Genomic DNA, 26,398 nt, shown 5'->3' on the forward strand with positions numbered 1-26,398 from the left:
TTAATAATAGGATTTATTTCTGCTTAATGATGGCTCTGTTCAAAATATCTACTTCATTCTTTATTACTTTAGGTAAGTTGTGTGTTTCTATAAATATGTACATTTTATAGTTTAAAACATTTTTGGAGCACAGTTGTGCATATTTTGGGTATCCCTTTTATTTTACCTGACTCTTGTGGTGTTATCCATTTCACTAGTCTTTTTCCTTCTTTTTCTTTGTTACATTTCCAATGATTTGTGTATCTTCTCAAAGAAACAAGGTCTACATTGTTGAGTCTGTCTATTATTTTAATGTTTCATTAGTATCTGCTCTGATCTGTTGCTTCTGTTCTTCTGTTGATTGTAGGCCTTTTATAGAGCTCCTTTTCTAATTATTAGAGATGTTGGGTTAAAGTGGTGATTGGGTTCTTTGTTATTTGTGTGTGTGTGTGTGTGTGTGTGTGTGTGTTTATTGCTAGATTGTTTTTCTGAGCAGTACTTTTTCTGTGAGTATTGAGGTTTTATTCTTGTTTGCTTTAAGGAGTTTTAAAAAATATCTATTATTTGATAGTTTTTTATTTAAAGCTATTATTTAACTTTGGTGTAGTTGATTGTTTATTGATCTTTCTATTGCTGATTTCTTATTTTAGAGCACTTTGCTCTTAAAAGATGCATTATAGTATTTGATGTTTTTCTTAAATTATTGTGATTTAGCTTTGTTGCCTAGCATGTGATCTATTCTGTAGAATGATCCATATGTGTTGGAAAAGAATGTATAGTATGTTGTTGAGTGAAGTGATCTGTATGTGTGTATGAAATCATGTTGATTGATGCATTCAGTTTTGTTGCGTCTTTGTTGAGTTCCTATGTAGCTGTTCTAGTCTTCATTAAAAGTGGTGTATTAAAGTCTCTTGCTACTACTTGCAAGTTTTCTGTTTATCTCTTCAATTCTGTTAGAGTTTGATTTATGTCTCTTGAGGCTTTTTCATTGACTTTTTTATGACCTAGACAATTATTATGACAATATCTTCTTGTTCAATTGATTCTTTCATCATCATACAATCAATGGCTTGCCTCTTATGCTGCTTTGTCCCTTGTATGTTTTATCAGAAATTAATATTGCCCATCCCCTGTTCTTTTTTATTCTTATTAGCTTGAAATGTTTTATCTCTTGATTTTTAATCTATTTTTGTCTTTGTATCCAACGTGTGTTCCTTGAAGACAGTATCTGATAGGCCCCGTTTTCTTATCTATTTAGTTACTCTTTATCCCTTACATATTGCATTTAATCTATTTCTGTAGAGTGTAATTAACAATGGGTATTAATTTATTGCTGTTATTGTGTGTATGTGATGCTACTAGTTTCTTGCATATAATTTTCTGGACTTTGTTAATTTTTAAATTGTTGATCTTTCTTCACTTCTATTGTTATGGTTTTCCTTTTGCCATTGTTTTGAGGAAGTTTATTAATTTTTATTAATTTTCTTTATGTTATCTTGTTATTAATTAATTTTTCCAAGTTTAGAGCAATATAATTTAAAATAGACATGCCATCTCCAGTTGGACTTTCTATAAGTACAAAATATATTCCTTCTCTTTTACTTTATAATTCTCTCATTTAAATTGATACCCAGGGCTCCCTAATTTTAGTCTTGGCTGTTTGCCTTACCCAGGACACTCCTGTATTGCCCTGCGGGTATGCTGACTTGTGTGCTGACATCCGGTCGTTGCCTGGCATGGTTAGCTCTTTCCAAAGAAGTCCCTTTAGTATTTCCTGTAAAATGGGTTTTGCACATTCTTTTCATTTCTGTTTTTCTGTAAGTGTCCCAGTTTTGCTGTTGTATTTGAAATTATTGGTTGGCAATTTGATTTTTTTTCTTTTAAAGTTTTATATACATTATAGCAATGCCTTCATGCTTGTGCAGTATCTACCAAGAAATCAGAGCTTAATTTCATGATTTTTCTTTTAGTTAAGTTTTCAGTTCCCCTGAGTTTCTTTCCAGATTCTTTCCTTATCTTTGGTTTAACCAAGTTTGATTATAATATATTTGGTAATTTTATTTAGCAGTAGGTTTGGCATTCAGACAGCATTATCTACGTTTATATCTGGGTTCTAATATTTGTTGCAGTGGCTACACAGGACTCACAAAACTTTTTCATGATTAAAGGGTATATAATGCAAGTTAACAGGTTGCAATACAAGAAATGTTCAGGAGAGAGTTGTTCATCAGGACACATTACACAGTTCTTTCAGGTCTTCTAATAAATACCCCAAAGGCACGCTACTCTCCTGTAAGCCTCAACTCACAGGCCTTCAGCTCAATTCCCTGGTTCAGCAAATCCACCTTCCCACATTAAGGACCCAGAGGGAACCCACTTCACAACCAGGCTCCAGCCTCAAAGCCTTCCGTGTTAGTTTCTCCGGGGCCTGGGAAATCTGCCACGCTGCTCTCTGCTCTAGCTTCTGGTGGTACTGCTTCTCCTCGATGGGACAACCTCCTTCTGAAACAAGGAGCTTCACTATGCAGAGATCCCGGCGTCCAGAGGGCACTCCACTCCCGGCTCTTACAGCTAATGAGTTCCCCTTTCCTGCTTGACCTAAGGGGTCATATCTTATACCCAACAGGATGGTTAGCGAAAGTATCCTTTCAGCAGTTTCTCAAAGATGCATCCACTCAGTGCATCCCCCTTTTCTGACCCAGTCCAAGGCAGGGAAAGGTTTTAGGGGAGGTACAATAGCTTTCATTAGAAAAGTCATGTTAAGAAATTCACTGGCCCTGCAGCAATCTATCTGATTGGAGTTCAGTCAGCTTCTTGAAGGCATACCTTTTTGTTCTCTCAGCTACTGGGGACATTTTCTTCCCATAACTCTTTAACACTTTTCTCTGTGCTTTTTGTTGTATCTGCTTGCTCTGAAATTCTGATCTTACAAAGTTATTCCTTTTGATGGTATCCTGCATAATTCTTTGGCTTTCTTTAGTTTTTTTCTTTCTACTTTCTTTTTCTTCTCTGACTATTTTTCTAACATATTAGTATGGAGAAATGTTTATTTATGCTTACAAATACAGCCTTCTATTGCTGCATCTTACTTATCCTTTCAGTCTACTTTTTCAGAAATCATAATGCAATTCTCAATTTCCATTTACTATTTTCGTATGTTTGCTCACTTTTTATATTTTTCAAGTTGGATTTTGTGTTTTCCTGCATTCTTCTAATATTTTATGTTTTATTTGATTTCTTCTTCAGCTTTATTGATTTTTTTCCCCTCAAGCCTTTGTAAATACCTAAATGTCATGTTATTTGAATTCCTTCTTAGTTAGCTTCATTGACAGTTCTTCTTAGAAATGTTCCTTAGTTCTATATTTTGGGCACATATTTAAGCTATTTTTGTTTTGTTTTGTTTGCTTAAGCTATTTAATATTGTGAATTGAAAGAATGTGTTTGTCTTGTTGTTGTTTGCTTTTGAGAAATTGTGATGCTGGTGTCCGCCTATTTAACTGGTGATTGTGTGCTAGTGTGCTCTTAAGCACTCAGCACCAGTATCTCTGTGGGAATAACAGATAATAGGAATGTGTCCAGGCCCCTCTGTTTTCTGCTTGTATATCACAGCTGATGGTGGATTTGGCTGGTGTGGGTCATTGTTAAACTAGGGAAGGTAGGAAAAAGAAAATAGAATAGTAAAGAAAAGTAAGGGGAAAAGAAAATAGAAGTAGAAAAGAAGAAAAAAATAAAATGAAAGCATAAAGAAGAAAAGCACAAAGAAGAAACACTACCATGAGGCAAAGGTCAAACAAGCATCCACTCTCCATCTTTACAATTCGTTTCTCTAGTACCCCACTCCTGGTATCATAATGTGTTAGTCTGGGTTGACTAGAAAAACAAATCCATGGACACTCATATAGAGGTAAGAAAGAGCTTTATATAATAGAGTAATTATATATTAAGAAAACATCCCATCCCAGTCCAGATCAAGTCCATACGTCCAATATTAGCCTATATTTCCAATACCAGTCTATAAATTCCTCTTCTGACTCATGCGACACATGCACTGACACCAAATGAAGGAAGGTCACAGGTCAGTAGGTGGGAAGTCTTGTGGATCCAGTGGCAGTGGAAGCATCTCAATGCTGGTGTGGGCCTCCACATGGTTACTGCAGCTCCAGGGCTATGGCTGCATCAGTGTAGCTCCATCTGGCTTGCCAACAGGCATGTCTCGCCAGGAGTGTGGGTCCTCCTCCATGGAGCTATTTATCTCCATAGCGCCTTCAAATGAGGTCATCAAGATGTGACCTGTTTGACAGGCTAAACTCCACCCCTTCACGCTTAAGAGTCTAAAGTTGACACTAAATTATGTAACCACCAAATGAAGAAAGTAAAAAATTTGATGAAACGTGAGGGAAAAAAGGAGAAAATTAGATGGGCAAAAACTCCAAGGAGAAGACTGTTGGAGGTAGAGCAACTGACACTATTCTTGCCTTCTAGTATCAAAGGAAACCACAGTATTACTTTTAGGTAGGTCTTTTACCAGTCAGAGAATAAAGAACAGAGATGTTTGCATAATGTCCCTACTATCTTACTCACTTTACAACTATTTCTTTTTGGCAGCCACCTGGCTATTCAAAACTATTGATTACGCAGCATTAACCTTTTCTTTTACACTCTGATGAATAAATGAAATTAGAAAAAATGTTATGAATATAGCTCTAATAATTTTTTTCAATCCTGCTGTTGTCTTTTAACCTTACAAAATGCTCAACATTTTAAAAAGTCATTATTTCTATGTTTAATATACCTAGCAAATGTACTTTGTTTTAAAATAACTTTGAGATTATATCCACAGTTTAATTTAGATTGAAACCCATGCATGAGGTGCCTATTTTGTGCTAGATTCTGCTTTAAACTTTGAGGATAAAGAGATAAAGTTTGCATCATTCTCTTCAAGACCCTGCATCCAATGAGGTGGAAAGTTAATATTATGATAGAATTATGATTGTTAAACATCATGAGTAAATGTGTTATAAAGTTATTATCTGAGTCCATAAAAGAAGCACCAAGTCTGTTTCTCCATAAAATGTTTCTGGAGGAGAAACAAACGAAAAGAAATGGGGAGGCCCAATAGTGGAGGAGAAAGAGGGGAAGCTGGGTGGCCTCTGCAGCGTGCACGCGGCCAGCTTCAGGGAACAGGAGCCTTTGACAGCTCAGCACTGCCGGTCAGATTCTTCTTTATCTAGAAAATTGCCGTGTGGATGGCTGGCAACAATACATCCTTGCTGTATTTTCTTTTTTGTTCTATGGTTTTCAGAGAACTATTTGGGTTTCCATCCTATAGCATAGTATTTTTCCATAAAGAACCTATAAATAGCTTTTAATAATGAATAATAACGATTTACAGATAAAAGTTGGTAAGCCTTTAATTAAACATTTAGCAAATGCTTAAAAAAAAGCTGTACCCTAAGGGACAATGATAATGTTTTCTGCATATATTGTACAATATTTAATAGGATGTTCATTAGTTTTTAAATGTACAATCAATTAATGAAAACTGGAAAGAGTCTGGTCAGAAAAGTATAAGGATTATTATTTTTCTCCCCAAGTTTCATGCACTCAGAAATCAATTGTTTAAAAAATAGTACAGAAAATATACTTATTTGTTTATAAGCCGTGGATCTCAGGAGATTCAAGTGTTCACATTTGCAGAATTTCATAATGGTTTTAAAACAGTGGTTTGGGATCTGAGATGAAAACAAAGCTCATAAGATTAATGTATTTCAATATCAGCATATATCATCTAATTTAAATCATCTTTTGAAATATATATATATTAACCATTAAATATATATTTCTTTGCAAGTTCTGGTGAATTAGGGAAGAAAGAAGGTAAGTGATGGAACATTGGCTTGGGAAGAGATACAGTTGTATTTGACAGTTTTTCTCTGTTTCTTTAACAGTCTACATTTGCTTCCCTTCATTATTGTATTTTCTTTAATTCCTAAATAATTCTTCTGCTCATCCCACCTGAACAGTATAGAAAATAGGAGATATCATCTACAACCTTTTCATAATATATTAATAACACATTTAATAGTACATGAAATATTCTTTAAGTTTGTTGTTTGTTTGTTTTTCATTTTGTTAGCAACGTTTTCCTGTAATGATGAAAATTTAGGAAAACTGCATTTCCACATCCGGACCTTAAGTGTACTCCCTACCGTGCTAATGACTTGAGCTAATGGAGTGCTCCATTCAGTGGAACCCACAGTTTGCTTATATTGATTACATTATCAGTAGTAGTAATCACAGATACCATTACCAACCAATTACACATACACATATCTAAGCTAGGTGACTTATTCACTAACATAATCTCTTACGATTCTTAATTTTGTAATGAAGCTGATCATCTCCTTGTCCAATTAAGTGTAACTACATAGTTTCATCGAGTAGGCTTAAATGCAAGTATATTGAATTATGTAGTGGGTAATTACTTGCATATGTTTGTAACAAGGCCAAATGAGGGCAATTTGAGTGTAATCTGTTTCTGATTCTATTTGAGAACTGCACTCGGGAAGGTTAACTGCTTTTAAAAATAGACCCAAACATGTATGTGGAGCAAACATCACAGAAGTATATGCCCCGCTCTCATAGCAGAATGGAGTGTACTAACTGGTACTCGGCCATGCAACCAGGACCCAAGGCAGTAGACTCCCTGGAACCTTCGAGATAAAATTTCCAAGGTCACCGTGGAAGGTTCATTCCAGGGAAAAACAACTTAGAGACACTCTTGAAGTTTTCTATGAGATAAACTAGGGGTAAGGCACAGTTATGTTCTACTTGCTAAATCTTCGACATGAGACCACACATGACTACCAGGGGCCATCACCTGTCAGTTGCCCTGCTTTGATGACTTGTACATTGTTACGAAGCTAGAAGCTATGTCAACACCATTTCAAACACCAAAAGGAATATATGAGCATGACAGGTTTGGACAGATCTTTCAGGCTAAGACAATAAAGAAAGACCTGGAAATCTTAATATTGGCCAATTAAAACCTCTGGGTAACAGTAGAATTTATCATTATGTTATACATTAGGGCTGTAGGGAGACTTATTAATAACCTGCAATACACAGATGTCACAATCTTGCTTGCTGAAAGTGAGGAGGACTTGAAGCACTTCCTGATGAAGAAGGATTGCAATCTCCATTGTGGATTACAATTCATTATAAAGGAAACCCAAATCCTAACAACCTGACCAAGAAATAACATCATGAGAAATGAAGGAAAGATTGAAGTTGTCAAAGATTTCCATCTTGTTTGGATCCAAAATCCATTCTCATCTTAGCAGCAGTTAAGGTATTGCTTTGGGTAACTCTGCTGCACAAGACATCTTTAAAGTGTTGAAAAGCAAGGATGTTACTTTCAGGACTAAGGTCGGTCTCACCTAACCTATGGTATTTTCTGTTACGTCATATCCATGTGAAAGTTGCACACGGAATAAAAAACACCGAAGAAATCGATGCATTGGAATTATGGTGTTGGTGAAGAATACTGAGAGTTTCACGGATGGCCAAAAAGAGAAGCCAGTCTGTCTTGGAGGAAGGAAAGCTAGAATGCGTATTAGAGCCAAGGCTGGCAAGGCTTTGCCTCACATACTTTAGACTATTTTAAGCAGAGGCTTGCCCCCGCAGGAGGAGCGCATGCTCGGTAAAGGAGAAGACCCTTAGTAGGATGGAATGACACAATGGATGCAGCATGAGGTTAAACAAAGCAACAACCATTAGACTAGCACAGGTCCGGGAGGTGTTTTGTTCTGATGGACAGAGGGTCGTGATCTGTCAAAACCAACTCAAGTGCAAGTACTAACAACAAACAACGAGCTTGTGTGTCCTCAGAATTTCTCAGCCTACTACATTATAGATATGATGTTGTTAGGTGCCGTCAGTCTAGCTCTGACGCATAGCAACCCTACGCACAACACAACGAAGCACTGCACGGTCCTGCACCCGCCGCCCAGTTGTTCCTGTGCCTGAGCCCATGGGAGCAGGCACTGTGTCAGTCCATCTACTTGAGGGCCTTCCTCCTTTTGCTGCCCTTGCACCTTACCAAGCATGATGTCCTTCTCCGGGGCTAGGTCTGTCCTGACAAAATGTTTGACGTATGTAAAGCGAAGTCTTGCCCTCCGTGCTCCCAAGGCCCACTCTGGCTGTCTTGCAGTACAGATCGGTTTGTGCTTCTAGCAGCACTTGGTACTTTCAATATTCTTCTCCAGCTCCACAACTCAAGTGCATCGTGTCTTCTTCTTTCTTCCTTACTCAACGTCCAACTTTGACATGCAAATGATGTCATGGAGAATGCCATATCTCGGTTTAGATGTACCTTTGACCTCAAAGTAACATCCACATTTGTGAGTACTCTAAGGAGGTCTGTGCCGCAGATTTACCGAATGCAATATGTCTTTTGATCTCTTGACTGCTGCTTCCAGGAGTATTCATTGTGGATCCAAGTAAGACAAAATCCTTGACCACTTCAATCTTTTCTGCCTTTATCATGATGCTCTCTGTGGGTCCAGCGATGAGGATTTGGGGCTTGCTTCCATAGAGGGTGAAGATTGCACTCCTCGCTCTTTCTCCACACGTGTTCCAAGTCCTTTCCACTGTCAGCAAGGTTGTGATGGCTACATACCCCCGGGTGTTAGTACCTTCCTCCACTCTTGATGCCACACTCTTCTTCAGATTGTCCAGTTTGGCTATCAGTGTGTCATATCGAGGTGGTGCTTGGGTTGCTGTGATGTTGGGTGCTGTGTCACTGGCATTTCAGATGCCAGCAATCACTCAATGGGAAAGGGTTTCAGAGGAACTTCCAGACTAAGAACAGACAACAAAGAACTGCTCATCTCCCCACAGATTCGAAGCACTGTCACATGAATATGTTACTTAGAGGAAAATGGGGAAGCCAAAAGGATATCTTGCAGTTCTATATTCTTATTTCAATCTTAACAAAAATTAGGATGAGATTTATTTGTTTTATTTTACAGAGTATAGGTGGGAGATGTGGTCTATACTCTTCAAGTGAATGTTTCTTTTTGTACAGGATTTATGCACTTTTGATTTGTGGTTATATTTCCCACAGAGCATAAGTTATTAAACACTGTGAATCTGTTTATAGAAATGATGCAAAACCAATGAAATATAATTGACATAACACCGGATAAATCAAAAAGTATTCCTACAAGGAATTAGCCCATATATGCCTGAGTTTATTCCAAACAGCACACATTTCTGTAATCGGTGGAGAGCTGCAGACAAGTTCTCTCAGTAATGCACTTGCGATAGTTTTATTAGTGTCTTCAAAAATAGGAGACAGGTGCCATGGAAAGTCATGACTTTGAAATCGACTAATAGCAAATATTTAATAAAGTTTATATAGATATCTTCCCAAATCATTGAATCTGTGCAACACATTCGTGGGAATGAACCCCGACAAAAACAATTTTTTCACATGGATCAATCATTTTTAGGAATATCAAGAAGACCTCAAAATCCACCAATAGTTCATGAAGATCATTGAACAGTGTGATCCAGAGAGCAAGATCCGGTGAAAGCAGTGGCTTCCCAGGGGATCTGTTGAGCCCGTTAACTTCAAGTCAGTGTAGTCAGCTCCATAGGAAATCACTGCTACTTTGGCAGTCCTAAAGGATTGTCTTGATAAGCTTTCCCAAAACATGCAGGATAAGCATAGGTACTTATTATGAAGATAGTCCAAAATGATGAAAAACTTAATTGATAAGAAAACATCCAAGAAAAAGGTGCACGAAGTAATTTTTTCCATGTCAGTAATATTATTATTGTTTGTTTTCAATGACATCAGGGTCTGCCCTATGTGAATTTCATCTGGGAGCCCTTACCCTATCCACTCTATAGGCCTGATCTTGATATTTTAGATTTCATTTTATTTCCAAAACTCAGAGAACTTTGAAAAGGAATACAAATTGAGTCCCTCAAAATTACCAAAACTGCCAGTTTGATATTGTGTAAAGCAGAGTGCAGAATTCTTTCAGGAAGTGTTATAGCGATAGGAACATTTCTTTCAGGAGTGTATAGACCTAGATGGAAGATATGTCAAGGAATAATAACTTTTATCAATAACTTAATATTATTAAGTTACAATAATAATATTTTCTATAATAAAGGAATACTTCTTTACTTATTTTCAAACTCATGACAATCTGTAGAAATGCAGATAAAAATTTTTGCATATGGAACTGAATTTGAAAACTCCAAATAATGTATCTAATTGCTAAACAATTTTATTTTTAGAAATATTTTTCTTCAGCATAGAATAATGGATTTTTAATACTTTTTTCAATGCCAATATAACATAATCCATGGCATATGTTAAGTGGAGGCAATTTTATGACCAACATACTAATTGATGTTTATAATTAAAAACTCAGGGAGACAAATGATTTAAAAGCACAAAATATTGGACGACATGGCTCTTTTGGGAAAGAAAATCTAGTAATTATTTCTATAAAAATTGTATACAATTTTCATTAGGAAGTTACTCTTGAAAGAAAATTTTAAATATGATTGAAATGTGACTCCAGGGAAGACATAAAGCTCTTTATTTTTGTTGCCATGGTCAACTTTCATGCTGTTCCTGACAGGATGTGTAGAATGGAAATTGTGCAAGAAGAGTGTTACACATATAACCATATATAAGCTATATTAGCTCTAGGAAATTTGGAAATTATCTAAGAATTTGGGGTACTTTTCACAGTTCCTTTTACTGAGGATGAACTTGCCCCACGAAGTCTGTCTTCATATCTGGATTTTATCTTGAATATGATAAATGTATCTGGAAGCTAATGTTCATTTATAGAATAATTTTTGCTTGACACATCAAATTTGGACTCAATAATGTGGCAAACTAAATAATGTTCCTTTGTTAATCTAATAGGTTATGATCATGGTTCTCAAGTCTTAAAATGTATAGTTCGCCATTATGTGTTCATTTCAGATTTTTAAAATTGATGAATTGGGTGAGCGTTTGCTGAAAAGGTCCGTTTCTCATGCAGCAACCCACAAACATTTTGTTTCACATCACTGATTGCGTTTCCCTCCATGTAACACCACGTATCCCAATCCCTGCCGGTATTTCCACTTGTCAATGTTGTCCTTGGGTAAACACTGCGCTTTGGATCTCTCAGCGGTTGATGGTTGAGAAATGGGTGTGCCTTCTTGAGAAGTGCCGTTTATGCTGCCTTGGTTCTGTAAGACTTGTGTATGCAGTCCACCAGCGAGGAGAGATACTTACTGTGGCTTTTTTTGGGTGGGGAGAGGTCAGGGGCAGGGGGTAAGGATTGGCTTTTTAAATACAAACCGTATATATTTAGATAATTCTCAAGAGATACATTTTAATATCTTCCAAGAAATCTGACATTGGTCCCCAAAGGAATATGAAATCATCTTGGAAATCCAAAGAAATCCAAAGATGATAATATTTAAAATGTTTTTGAATTCTTTTAGAATCGTACTCTGATTTTTTTATAAGTGTTAAAGAAAGCAGTGCAATTTTTAAAAGCAGATACGAAATGCTTACACTGCAAGGTAGCAGTCAAAACTCTTGAGTTGCTTTCTATTATCTAACCCTGCTTTTTAAAGCAATCATGACACAGAACTACATGAAAAGCAACAAGAATACATGGAGAAACCAAAATTTCAAGTCAATAAGCAATTATTTTTTACTTTTTACCTCTGAACCATTTCTGTGAATGAAAATAAAAAGGGTTGATTTTTATCCAAATTCAACAATCTTTCCTTTTTAAACATACAGCATCTAGTTTTTCTGTGTGTTCGTTAAATTTTTAACTTACTATATGTATTAAGGGACGTTGCCATCTTTTGATATATTTAAAAGGTGAATCATTGTGTTTTTAAACACTAAGAATGGCTTCTTTATTCTGTGACAAATCATGCTGGTAGTCTGTTATTTGTATATGTAAAACCTTCCTTTTTGCCTTATCATGTATCTGTTACACACATCATTAACATTCTGTTCTTTGTTTGTGCAGAGCCGGCTACTTGCCTCAGAATATTCCCCTGGAGATGATCAGATACCTATCTGAGGAAAAGGATTTTCTTCCTTGGCATGCTGCCAGCCGGGCTCTTTATCCTCTGGATAAATTGCTGGACCGCATGGAGAACTATAATGTCTTCAATGTAATCATATATATTCTCTTACTCTCATAAGATAAGCTGTTATTTTCCTATTTGCTATTCACCATTGACTCTACGTTATTTTCGTTCTTTCTTCTAATTTGCGTGATTACTTTTGTCCTGATTTTTCTTTTCCACACTGATGAAAATTATTCGAAGAAATTTATTACAAGCGACGTTTTTTTCCTGCCTCAAAGTGTCAATTAATCTTCAATGAATGCTTCGGAATTTAAGAACAAATATACAGAGCAAATCCTTAAAGTTCAACCGACTTTCCGATAGTTAAAGGACGCCGTGTTCACAAAGGACTTCCCCTGGTTAGAGAGGGTCCAAAAATCTAGCAGAATATAGACAGTTTCAGCAAGGCTTCTTAGTCATTATTTTTATCCAAAAGGGCAGAGTGAATTCAATTCACTTCCTTAATTAACGAGGATAAGATCAACATTGAGGCCAAAGCCCATTCATAATTGGGTCCAAGGGGACACAGGAGAGCAAACAACAGATAATCCAAATAGACGTGAGGACATGACACACATTCCAACAGCCTGACCAGATTTCCAGAGCTGAAGCCTGGGAAACCAAATTGCACTGCTAACACCAACTAATCTAATTTAATCATCACTTTAAATAAGATTCAGATTAAAGACTGTTAATAAGCTTTTGATTTCCAAATTTTCTATCAGTTGTGAGGCTTTGCATATGACAATACGTTTCTGTGCCGTCTATTATCTTTGCTCACTGTTTTGCTCTCCTTCAAAGAGCCTGTTTCTGTCTTATAAAATCGTCTTGTGACATATTGGCTATACTGACTAACTTACGTATTTGGAAACTATATTTCCACGTCATGAAACTGGCTATTCAAGCCATTCTAAATGTCAGAGAGCCATCAAAGGTCCTTCTTTCTTACCCTAAGCTAAATTGAAAGCCCCCGGTTAGTTACTTGTGGACAGGGACAATCGTGCCATGGCTATCATTAGCTTTGTCTCAACTATTACATCTGATGCTCAAAGAAATGTGGCGTTTCCATTGTGGTACAAATAATATCTACTAGAGAAAGACATATACTTTTCTTTTTTCCTTAACAAAACACACTGTAATGAAATTTTTGTAAAAGTAACACACATTTTTGTGTAATTTTTAGTTTTAAATAGTGTGTGATGCCAGACATTTCATTTTCAATAAAAGTTAAAAATTGCTTTGAATATATCATTAGCTGAATCGATTGTTGATTCTGAAATACCATGTAATTATACTGAAGATCATTCTGTGGCTTTCAGTTCAACAATAATAGTCTGTAGGCTGGCTGGGCCTACATAATACTTTAAGTATATTCTACTGGTAGAAAATAAATGTTATGTGCTCACGTTCTTATAGCATATCTATAGTAAATCTTATAGATATATAGTATTTCTTATAGAATATCAAGTCCAAGTATCATCAACGTTACTATTTATTCATTTGGTTGTAAACATTGTCAATGTTATAAATCATTCTTTTGTCCAATAGGAAAAGTAGACTTCCAAATTTTGATAGTATTAGATCTGTGTGTCCTGTATTTGAATTGCTAAGTTATGTAACATTGTAATTGGGAAGTTATTGTGCTCATAATTTCACTGTTATTTGAAAGCAGCTATATTTAGAAAGTGTGTTCTTGTTATTATAACATTTTAGTGGTCAGAATAGAGATGTTTCAAGCTGACACCATCTTTCTACCTTCCTTGTTCCATTTAGGAATATATTTTGGAGCAAGTGGCAACAACATATCTCAAACTTGGATGGCCCAAAAATAATTTTAATGGATCCCTTGTTCAAGCATCTTACCAACACGAGTACTGTATTATTTGATTATTCTTTCAGTTTCTCCATGAGCTATACAATAAAATCGTACTAGTGGCATTGTGGTTTTAGCTGCATGAGATGATCTTTCTTTCACGCTTGATCTTTCATTTCCGTTTTCTGGGAGGATCGCTACGGGGCAGCAGGTCCATTGCTTGACACGAGGACCCAGGTGTCCTTGCCATGTTTAATGTGAGCTCTGCCTTAATGAAGTAGTGAGATGGACTTATACCCTCCTCTGTGTACTGATTCCAGATCTGACTTTTATAGATCTCTGCTTAATTGTCTCTTCACCAGTAGTTTGTAATTTCATAATCTAAAAAGCATCTATCTTTATGTTCATTCTTTACTAACCAACTGTTTATTTAATGTTGCCCCGACTTTCTCTTCAGACAGTAACACTGCTGTTTCATTTCATTTTTCTTCCTTTTAATGCCGTCTAGAGAACTACGCAGAGAGGTTATAATGCTGGTGTACAGTTTTGGTAACAAGCACTGTCACCAACAGGCATCAACACTTATATCAGATTGGATTTCCAGCAACAGGAACAGGTAAATTGAAAACAGTCCTGTGTTGCTCAGATGATTTCAAACTGCTTTCAGAGTCTCAGTTGATGCATTCCACTTTCAATGCTGAAGTATTAGAGAGAAAGCAAAGGGATGTTTGTTCTGGTTCATAGTTTCAAATACAATGGCTTGAAAATAACAATATATTTCAAGTTTTAGGCTATCTTTCTTAATTTATGCCCTTATGTTTCAGGTATGAAGCTAAGTCAACAAGTATTGTTCCTAGTGTTTCAGCTCATGCATACTTGGGTCCATCCAAAACAACATGTCCCTGCCATCAGTGCTATAGAGGAGTTCTCTAAGTTGAATACTCACCCTAGTCTCATGAAGGCATTAGACTGAAGACAAAAACGATAACAACCACATCTCGCTGCCATCGGTCAATTCTAACGTTTAGCAAGCTTATAGGTGGAAGAGAGATGGGGTTTCCTATTCCTATAAAGAGTTAAAGTCTTGGAAACCTACAGGGGCAGTTCTGCTCTGAATAACAAGGTCACTGGGGCTGAATTGACTCTGGGTTTTCCAGCGGTCGATGTTTATGGAAGCAGACAGCCTCATCAGACCATTCTCCCTCAAAGTAGCCCGTGCCTTTACACTACTGCTCAATGCAAACCTTACGAGGCCACCAGGCTCCTTCATTAGGACAGTCAGGTGCAGTCAAGAAAAATGTCCAGTCAAGGCAGTGGCTTTTGCGGGGCCCTATTAACCCATTGAAATTCAAGACAGAGCGATCAGCCAGAAGGTTATGGCAACTGTTTATTCATACTTTTTATCCCAAAAGAGTAATTCTGATAGATTTTCTTGAAGGGCACTGAACAATTACAAAGACTTATTAGGAAGAAGCTGGAAAAAAAAATGGAAACAGCATCTGTGAAAAAAAAGACCAGGAAATTTGCCCCAAGGAATTATTTTTCCATCCGAATGATGCACCTGCTAATTCTTTGGGGGTGGAGGAGGCTATTATGAGAATTTTCTTGGGAAAATTTACCCCTTCCAGCAAACAGCCATGATTTTGCTCCTTGAGATTTCACTTTGTCCCCAAATTTCAAAGGGAATGTTAAAGGGCATGATTTGAGCCCATCAGGTTACCTAGCATGCTGTTTGGACTGGCTGTAAATCAAAGGACTGGGAAAGCCTTAGAATTAGAGAGATGGAAACACTGGATTTACGAGTGTGTAGAACTATGTCAAGAACCAACAACTGCCTTATACTTTGATATTTTATTAATAAAGATTTCATTTTGATATTTTTGTTTTATGAGATTTATATGGTTTTATAGCAGTCATTTTTATTTACCCTTGTGCAAAGCACCGGCTTGTTTCTAGTTGTGATAGCTTGGCCGTCATTCCATGAAAGGAAATCATTAAATTGGGGGAATCTCATTAAGGCTCTTGATAAAACCATGTTATTCTTTCAGAAACATTTATCTGCATATGTTATAAGCAAAGTAGCACAACAAACATGAATATTAAAAAATACAAATGGAAAGGAGATCTTTATTCTTTCAGTGATCCCTGGCAGCGACCTTGAACTTGTATCTTATCTGAAAATTTCACAGTCCAACAGGTCACTAGTGCATAATATGTGGTTAAAGTAATTTAATGTAATTGTTTTCAGAAAAAATTGAATATTAATGAAAGAAATATTAAGCATAAAAGAAAAATCCATTTATCTTCTTACTATAGTGTTTAAACTTTCTGTAAGCATATTTGTAAAGATTTTCATACTCCTTTTTTTTCATACATTGAACTACAAACGCATGCCCCACTCCAGTCATTGGCCTCTGTGTTTATTAATGTCAGAAGGGAAGGGCAGGATAGGGAGTCAGAGGACTTTATCGAGATGACGCCTGTGCCTCATAGGTGAGTCAGGGATGACCATCATGGACAGCAGAGGCAAGGTCTCGTTCCAGATGAGCACAGAGAACAGCAGAGTCTCTATAAGCTGCTATGGAACAAACTGGCATTTTCCTTGTCAGGAGTTACTTATGTTTAAATTTAGTATCTAAATGGCTCCAGTTCAAAGGGTAACTATCCTGTTTTAAAGGTTGCTGAGGGAAATATTTCACTGCAATATTTAGTAATTTGTCATAATATTTCATATCCCCTAGCATTTTTCTGTTTGCCCTTTAAGTTAAGTTAATCATTTTGAGCCTTGTACTAAGCTATGAGGGAAAATATTTTATCATTATATCTCTCAATTGATCCATCATATAATTGATGACAGTGATTAAATGCTTCATCAGTCTTCTGAAGAACTAAAAAAAAAAATCTTCATTTAAAAAATATTTTCCTAGTGATAATCCTTTTGCTAAGTCTCTGGAAACTATTATATTTGACCTGAACATGTTAAATGAAGTTTTTTCCTCCGTATTTCTTATCATGCCCTTCAATTCAACTACATATTACTAGGTTATAAAAATAAAATGTAGAGCTACTTAAAATCAATACATGCCTTTTATTAGAGTTGATAGTTGTAGTTTAAACTTTCATTTTTTAAAAAGATTCTTGATATAATTTTAAGCTTATAAAAAACTTGTGAGTTGGTTACTTTTTGACCCTTCAATGAATATACTCACATTATCATATAGTTTTACCTTAAACCAAAAATTGGGCTTGTACCATTGCTTTCACTGTTTCTATGAAAACAATTAAGTCTATTACCATTTCCTACATTTAAAGATACAGGTTCTTAATGTACTGTTTTATAATATTGTACTGAGCACCTCTTAGTGCCAGGTGGGAAAGCAAAGAAAAAAGTGAAGTTCAAATTAAAAAGAGAGGCAGTGCTCCAAGTAAAGAATTTTCCTACATGAGTAAAGCAAGTACTAAGCAAGAGACAAGGTGTAAAATGCCTTCCTTCTTTAGAGGACTTGCTCTCTGACGCATGAGCGTGACTAGGGGGTGGTAGAGGTAGGTGGTTGGGGGTTGCAGGTGGAATACACCTGAGTTGACATTTAGCTGGATAATCCTGGTGATTTCTCAGTTGGGAACGTGAAAAACCATCACTTCTGATATGTCAGTTCATTTCAGTTTTGATAACTCTGTCATTTATTCATAATGAAATAATTAAATTTGGACCCAATGCATGAAGGTGATTTTGTCATTTCCTTCATCACTTTTATATCTTCTTGCATCGCTTGCTTTTGCAAGTCGGCAAGTAAACCTGCTAAGTGGAACTAACTGTGTTTACTAAGATTTGCTCAACCGACCAGATGACAGATCACAGCATATACAGGTAACCTCCTGCAGTGAGGGCACTGGCGCCACTGAGCCACCTCTGAGTGAAGATCAGAGGTTTAATCTGTGTTTTTCAGATGACAGCTTAATAGTAAAGCAATACTAGAATCTGGTTGCTGATGCTGAGTTCAACTTTCTTAAATTGAATCAATGAAGGGGATGGCATAGTTTCTTTTTAAATGAACCTGAAGCAAAACATCAGTCAGCTCTATTTTTTCTTGTTTAATTCTATTTTTTAAGTAACAAGTAAAAAAGCATAATCATAAAAGTTAGGAATACTATACAGGTATATTTTCTACTAATAACTGAGAAGTGGGTAGTTAGGGTTAGGTTCAGGGTCAGGGTCAGGGTCTCTGTAGGAGAAAGACTTGCTGATATACTTCCACAACAATTACAAACAAGAAAGTCTTACCGGGAAGTTCTACTCTGTCCTATAGGATTATTATGTGTTGAAATTAATTGCATGACAGTGGAGTGGACATTACATTACAAAGAAGCATAATCTGGATATATTGGGACAGGTGTATAATCCCTGGTATGAAACTCCAGAAAATTGATGGTGTCAAAAAAAAAAAAAAAGTAGTTCAGGAGAGGCTAATGACACCCAAAAGTGCAATGAGAGAAAATGTGAGAGAAAAATTTAAGATGTACAGTGGATGATAAATTGAATGAGCTAGCATTCTTATCCGTGTTAAAATATTCAAATGTTACAGTGTGTGGAATTGTAATGGCGATGCCATGCATGAAAATGGATTGTGTTACATCCAGGTCTGGTTAGGCTCTGATTTGGACATGAAGTTCAGCAGAATGCCACATTTCAGAAACGAGACAGAGTGCCAAGCACACAGTGGAGAACAATACAAATGATAAAAAGATCTTGAAAACATGAGCTATGAGAGGAGCTGGTGAGCCCTGAAAATTTCACTCTAAAATAAATGTTAAAGGCATAGAAAAGACGATATCCATTTTTATATGTACAAAAAGCATAACAAAAGGTACAATAATTGGTTTCTTTCACTGGTTGGTGCAAATTAACAAGAAATAATAGCCCTAAGTATTGCTGGGTAAAATATAGGGAAACATTATTACAGCAGATGCATTATAATGTAAAATCTCTGAATTAGAATGCTATTGGGATGTACAATTAACCACATAGAAATCACAATATGATAATATGTGGTTTTCGATGAATAATAAATTTAACCTGAAATTAAATGCCTGTCTAAAACACAGACTTTTAATTTTGTACTAATGTATTATTTTAAAAATAATTTTAAAAGGCACAGTTTAAAACCTGAAGCCTATTAAATATAAAGAATTAACGGAGAGTAATATAGATCACCTATCCCAGAAATTGATGACTGGTATCTTCACTCTATTTGTAAAAAGTACTCTGAAACAGCATAGTACCTGGTAGCTTGTAATTATCCAATTGAGTCGACTCTATTTCACCTCATGAGGACCTTAGAGGTGTGAGAGTAGAGTTGTGGTCCAGGAGGTTTCCAGTGGCTTAGTTTCTCAAGGGCAGCACTAGGCCTCGCTTCCCGGTGCTTTTGGAAACTGGACCTTTCACTTAGCAGTCCAGTGCATCACCAGCTCCCTGTCCATTGGGTAATTAGGGAAAAGAGGTGTTACAGTTTAAAAGCAAAGAGAACTAGAGTAGATGCTGACTCTAGTCCAAGACTCTGGTATTGGGTTTCCAACTGCAAGGTTGGCATTTCAAACCTACTGGCCACTTCACGGCAGAAAGGTAAGGCGACCTGCCCCCACAAAAGTGACAGACTCAGAAACCCGAAATAGTGTTGTGAGAAGCTACGGTCGACTAAACGGCAGTGGGTTTAATGTTGAAAACTGCTTTGGCAGAGAAAAGATGAAGATTCATCAAAAGATTGTTGGCCCATGCATGTGTTGACTGAAGGCAGTGAATTTTGGCTCATATGTATTCATGTGTTCTTTTGATTTATAAACGTTACTCTCTAGGTTTTGATTTTGTAGTGTTTATTCCAATCAGTTGTTTATAGAAATGACTGTGCAAGATCTCATCATTTTATGTCATTTTGCAGATTACTAAATTAAAAGCCCACAAGGATTACGTCATTTGCCAAGATTATACCATCGTAAGTGGTGTAGCTCAAGTTCCATCCTCAGCCTGCCATGTTGTCTTAGTCAATTCTGTGATGGTATATAAAATAATCACGTGGCAATAATATATGCTTACTTAAAAATCGTTTGAGAAAACAACAGTCAAACTCCAGTACTCCCTGCAATGAGTATGTGCAACAACGTTATGCCCATAGCCAATGTTCCTTAAACGTGAAGTCATCTCAGAATTACCAGGACTTGCTTGATTCTGCGCCGCCCCCCACTCCTAGACTTCCTGGATCAGTAGATGGGACGGGACATGGAGGCATGTGGAAATACCAGTTGTCGTTGCCCCCAACGGCCACACTTTGGGGACGACTGCGGTGGGTAAAGGTTTCTGCCTCCAGTGTCATCGACACTGGTGATCACAATGGAATTGTTCTTCTAAAGAAGGTTCCTTAGTTCCCTTATTTAGAGCATAGCGGTATAATTACCAATAACTCACGTCATCAGAGTCATATGACAGAATGCCTATTTCATACCTGACACTGTTCAGAGTTACCCTCTGCTTACTTTGAATCCCCCAGGGCATCAATATGGGGATTGTTATTGATGTTGGGTGAACTCTCATTAACATACTGACGATGTGATTTTTAATGGTGAAGTATGAACAGTAACCATCACTGAATGCATTTGTTCTGATTCTTTGGGAGCCCTGGCCGCGTGGTGGGACCCTGTCGCCGAGCTGCCTGCAAGGTCAGCCGTGGGAAACCACCAGCCGCTCCAAGGAAGAAAGACGGTACTTTCTACTCCTGCAGAGATTTCCCGCCTCGGAAGCCGTGAGGGTGGTCCTGGCTGCCTGCAGGGCCAGTGTGAGCCCAGTGCCAGGGCAGTGATTTATCTGACTTTCGTTGGGCTCTGCCTCCTGGCAACCCCGCATGTTACAAAGCAAACTGCTCCGGGGGGTGTCTTGCTTGTCTTCGCTCCAAGGAGCAGGTCACAGGGCCTGTGCGGGCAGTGCCACGGGACGTGTTTTTACATCAATGGTTGGGTGAGTGAACAGGGCATATGTTCGCACTGTCTAGGCGTCCGCATTCGAATAGCCTCCTTTCAGAAGATTTTCAGAACTCCCCCACGAGCTCTCCCACAAGTCGGGGAGAAAGAATGGGCTCTCTGCTCCCACAGCAAACCCACAGGGGGCTCTGGGCTGGCATTGACTCCATGGCAGTGCGTTTGATTTTTTTTTTTTAGTTTTATAAGGTTTTAGGTTTACAAGGACCAACAAAAACAAAATATTATCTTAGGAATTCTCCATTATGAGCAGTGGGGGGAGCTTTAGTTTTTCTCCAACTTTTAGAGAGGTGGCCTGACTTGCAGGTAAGCATTATGTCTGCTGCTTTGCTCGCCTTAATTCGTTGCTATCTGTGGTCCCTGCCCCTCCATCAGGCGCGGCTCCTCTTATCTCAGAGAATAGATAAGCTCTTTCCTTGTGACTGATCGCTGTTCATCAGCTGAGATCCTTGGGTGAGAACAGAAAGATAGGGACACAAAGGGCTCTTTGCACTGGGACCTGTGTATGATCAGGGCGGGAAGCTTATGTGTGGTCCTTCTGAAACCAAGATTCCACCTTATTGTCCATGTTTCCTGTAAGGAGGTCGTCTTCTCCCTCCCCTTGCACTGCTTGTTCTGGTCTTCCCACAATGCACTGATCCACTCCAGATCATCACAGGGTAGAGTCCTTATATACATTCGCCATAACTGCCACTTCAGTGCTCGGTCACTGGCACCAGCATTTTGACCAAAGTAAATACAGACTGTAAGGCAGTAATGAAAAAACGGGCAGGGCCACCAAGGCCGTGTGTTAAGAATTTTGTGATCCATGAGTCAGGAACACTGGCGGCGTAGTGGTTACACGTTGGGCTGTGATTCACAGTGTCAGCGGTTTGAAATCACTAACCACTCTGAGGGAGAAAGACGGGGCTTTCTACTCCCTTAAACTGCCCATCCCTGCCTTCAAGGTGATGCTGAGTCACAGCCAGCCTGTAGGACAGCGCAGAACTCTCGCGGGAGTTTCCAAGACCGCGACGGGAGTAGACAGCCTCATCGTTCCTCTGCAGATTTGCTGACAATTTCCCCTGCTGACCTTGCGGATGGCAGCCAACGGCTAACCACGAGGCCACCAGAGTCCCTGTTATCAACAGTTACAGCCTCAGCCACTCACAGCGACGCTTGGACCCCATACTGCGGGCCTGATGTGGATCAGCCTACACTAGACAACAGTCAGTGAGAGGAACGAGAAATATAAAACCATGCCTAGTTTCCATAAAACAAGCAGTACATCATTGCATGTAACTGCGTAAGTTGGAAAGGAACTTATGGGCTAGTGTTGGACTTATGGACTTGAGTTGGACTGGCCTGGGATATTTCCTTGAAATAGAAATACTATAGTGACTTCTTGATAGAAAACTATTTATTGCACATATATGAGTGGCACTTGATTTGTGTCTCTAGTCAGCCTGGCTTACATCCAGTTCACTGCCATCAAGTTGATTCCAACCCTTAGCAACTCTATAGGACAGGGGAGAGATATCCCTGTGGGTTTCCAATACTGGAACTTTGTATGGGAGCAGAACTGCTGATCTTGTGTTGAGCAACCCAACTGGGTTGGTTCTGACGCATTATGTTTGTAACCACTATACCACTAGGGCTCAGCTGTGCCTTATTCCTCAAAGTGACATCTTTTAACACTGGAAATTGGTCTTCAGCAAGATCTACCAGTGTACTCGGTCATGTGACTTATTTTCTTTTTACACTGTCTTGATTGTCATGTGAGGGAAAATCTACAGAGTAAATTGATTTTCCTTACAATTCATGCAATGTTTTATGATATTGATTGCAATACCTACAATGCAATACTACTTTTCCTATTGCCTCCCTTTGTTTGCCGTTTCCATTGGTCTTTCATTCTCATTCCTTCCTGCCTTCTGAGTAACTCCCTGACAAATGCTGGGCTCTGAATTGTACATCGTTGACAGTATAGGTCTCCTATTTGGGGGCTGAAAGTTGAGCCATGGAGGTGAGGTCAGGTGTCAAATGGGAATTCCACTAGTGCCTTTCATATCCTAAGGTTAGTCTTCTTATTTTGAGTTCTACATTTTCCCCAGTTGATCCAGGGTCTACTACTGTGAGCACTTTCAGAGCAATCTGCAGTGAGAACCCTATGCTATCTTGGTCTTCTGGACTCAGCGCTGTGGAGCCGGGGCTTCATGTGGTCAGTGAATCCCTTTCATCTTCTTTTGATGCTATCTGTGTAATTCTGTATTTTGAATTTCTCTTCCATTTTTTCAGCTAGTGAAATGCACATGCTTTTCATTTTTGCTGTCCTAATTCCAGGTCTTTGCACCTTTTCATATAATTCTTTATTCCATCTTTTTGAATTCCCCTTTGAAATTTTATGTTCAGCTTCTTTATTCAGCGTCTTTACTTCATCAATTATTTCTATATTTCTCTCTCTCTCTTTTTCGTACTTCATCATTTCTTTCATTGGCTTCAGCTACTCCACATTCAACGTGACATCCATTTTGTCTTTTCTTTAGTTTCTATCTTTTTAATTATCTTTGAATTTCTTTATTTATGATGTTCTTGATATTATTGCAGAACTCCTATCATCTCAGGTGATTTGTGTTCAATGTGTCAACTTTCTTCTTGAAATATCCTCTAATTTAGATGAGATATACTCAAATTCATACTTTGACTCTTGGGGACTTGTTTTAATTTTATTTGAATTCGAGTTGAATTTGCCATTGATGGTTTGGTCCACAGTTGGTCTCCAGTCTCGTGACTGATGATATTAAACTTTTTTATACCGTAAATACTTGAGTATAATCCGAGTTTTTTTCAGCACATTTTTTATGCTGAAAAAGCACCCCAGCTTTGGAGGGTAAAATTAGTTGCCTTGGGTTATACTCGAGTATATATAGTAGTTTATTTCAACAGATGTAGTTGATTTAATTCCTGTGTATTTCTATCCAATATACATGATCCATGTCTATGGTTACTGTTTACATCCCTGAAAAATAAATCTTCAATCAATAAGCCACCCTTATTGGAAAATTCTATCATGAGATCTCCCATGTGGCTTCCATCCCCATGGCCATATTTTCTAACTAGTGATCCTCCTCCTTAGTGTCCAATTTTTGCATTCAAGTCATCAGTAATCTTGATTGCATGTCTCATCAATTTCAGACTGAAAAGGTTGGTAAAAATCCTCAATGGCTTTATTGTTAGCATTAGTGGTTGGTGTGTAAATTTGAATAATAACTTTATTAATTATTCATCCTTGTAGGTGTAATATATCCTACACCTAACAATGGTGAACATTGGAATCGATGTTGAATCATTCTCTTTTTTAACATGAAAGTCATCCATTCCTTTCAAATTTGTTACTCTGGTATGTAAACCATATTATTATGACATTCAAAATGGCCAATAGCAGTGTCTTTCAGTTCAATAACACCTAGAGTGTTTGATCTTTATGTGTTCCATTTTTTCATGCCTTCCAATTTTTCTAGATCCATATTTCATGCATCCCATCTTCTTGTTAGTGGTTATTGCAGTACTGCTGTTTCTTCTCATTTTGAGTCATTGCCACATCAACAAATATAGGTCCTGAAAACTTTATATCACTAAGGTCAACTCTATTTGAGGAGACAGCTCTTTCCCAATTATATTTTGAGTGTCTTCCAACTTGAGGGGTTCATCATCCTGCACTATATGAAACAATATTCCACTGCAATCAATGTGCTCCACAAACACCACTATTTTTTTCAGATGTAGATTGGCAGGTTATTCTTTCTAGTCTATTTAGCTTGTAAGCTTTTCTGAAAATTTTCCACCACGGGTAACTATGCTTGTGTTTGAAATACCAGTGGTATATCTCACAAGTTATGATAGTGCAAGAACCTGACATGTCTGACAACTTGGCATACTAGCCTAATTCTGAATGGCCAGCACATCTCTCTTCTTGCTTTCTCTAGTTTCTGTAGACCACTGTACCTGAGCATGCATGGCTTAGGAGGTTGTGGAGTTAATTCTTGCTTCCTGGAGTAACCCTTAACCAATGACCCATAGGAGTTGTTGGACAAATAGCCACACTCCCTCCCATTCTGGGCAGAATAACTAGTGGATTTTCTACAGTGTCTCCAGTAAGATTAACCTCCAGTTGCTCACAATTTTAAATTGTTTGATAATGTACTTTTCATTGGCTGCCTTCTTTTCCTTTTCTATTTCCCATTTCCTTATTGATATCTCCCCCAAAATGGCTTAATTAAAACCTTTGTCTCAGGATCTAATCCTATGGGGAACCCAAACTCAATCACACAAGACATTTGTCAAATCATGGACTTAGTGGTTATATCTATTATATGTGTAGGTCATGGAAGAGGAGGATTCATACCATCACTTTGAATAGTCATTCGGAGTGCCAACTGGGTCCCCAGTATAAATCCTGGACATCAAAACTCACTGTTTCCTGTATCACAACACTTCCTTTTAGACTTCTGTCATTCAAAAAACTCAACAAATAGCTTGCTGTCTCACTTCAAATTTTGTAGTGTGCAAATATGGCTATGTTTTCATTGTGTGTTTAGCACTGGACAAATCAGCTTTGACCAGGAAGGTGAAGTCATGTGGAAAAACAAACCAAAAACACTAGCAGCTGTGTGTTGTGGAAGAAAACCCTGTGGATGAAGTGCAATTTTTAGGGAACAGAGACCAGAGAGATAAACCAATAAGTGTCCACTGTTCTGATGTTAAGGAGAACCCTGGTGAGGCAGTAATTAAGCACTTAAGGGCTAATCAATCAGCAGTTCAAACCCACCATCTTCCCCAAGGAAGAGTTACGATGTGGAAGTCTGACCCCCTTAAGATTTACATTTATTACCACTACCAACTGATCTGAGAGGGATAGCATTAAGGAATCCTGGATAGCATTCTAAACGAGCTCTAATGGCAGAGTGGACTCCTCATTGAGCTCCTAACCACAAAGTAAGTGGTTCTACCCTATCAGTTGCTCCATGTGAGAAATATGAGTTTGTCTGCTCTGGTAAAGTTTTAAGCCTTGGAAAATCAAAGGGTGAAGTTCTATTCCATCTTGTAGGGTCTCTTTGAGTCAGCTTCAACACAATGATAATGAGTTTGCTTTGGAATTTTGGGATAGAATAGGAGAAATATGTGCAACAAAGTTTAAACTTATTTTAAAAGTTCAGGGGTATTGCTCAGAGAGAGATTCTTGGAACCCACAAGACTGTTGTCCTTAGGCACCTTCAGTTCTGGAACTGAACTCACTCCCTTGGCTCAATCTTCAGCCAAACAATAGGTAGATCTATAAGATAAAAAGTAACACTAATCAACTATTTGAATCAAAAGGATATAATTTATTCAAAGATAAAGTTCAGAAGGGTCAGGAAAGAAGGGGAATGG

At 37.8% G+C, this 26,398-nt stretch overlaps 1 protein-coding gene across 4 annotated transcripts in view; it reads left to right on the forward strand.

The window, feature by feature from the left end:
- LOC142436721 (thyrotropin-releasing hormone-degrading ectoenzyme-like) overlaps positions 1-26,398 on the forward strand; it is a 353,287-nt gene that overhangs the window by 273,771 nt on the left and 53,118 nt on the right. For 3 of the 4 annotated variants that reach the window (XM_075540202.1, XM_075540205.1, XM_075540203.1), the window contains one exon: positions 12,051-12,405. The exons of the other annotated variant lie outside the window; for it this stretch is intronic. In XM_075540202.1, coding sequence (XP_075396317.1) covers positions 12,051-12,228 — 178 coding nt within the window. In that variant the 3' untranslated portion in view covers positions 12,229-12,405. Of the gene's footprint in view, positions 1-12,050; positions 12,406-26,398 lie in introns of those variants that run through there. 4 annotated transcript variants of the gene reach the window in all.

The sequence above is a fragment of the Tenrec ecaudatus genome, unplaced genomic scaffold (genome assembly GCF_050624435.1).
Source record: "Tenrec ecaudatus isolate mTenEca1 unplaced genomic scaffold, mTenEca1.hap1 Scaffold_549, whole genome shotgun sequence".
NCBI lineage: Eukaryota > Metazoa > Chordata > Mammalia > Afrosoricida > Tenrecidae > Tenrec > Tenrec ecaudatus.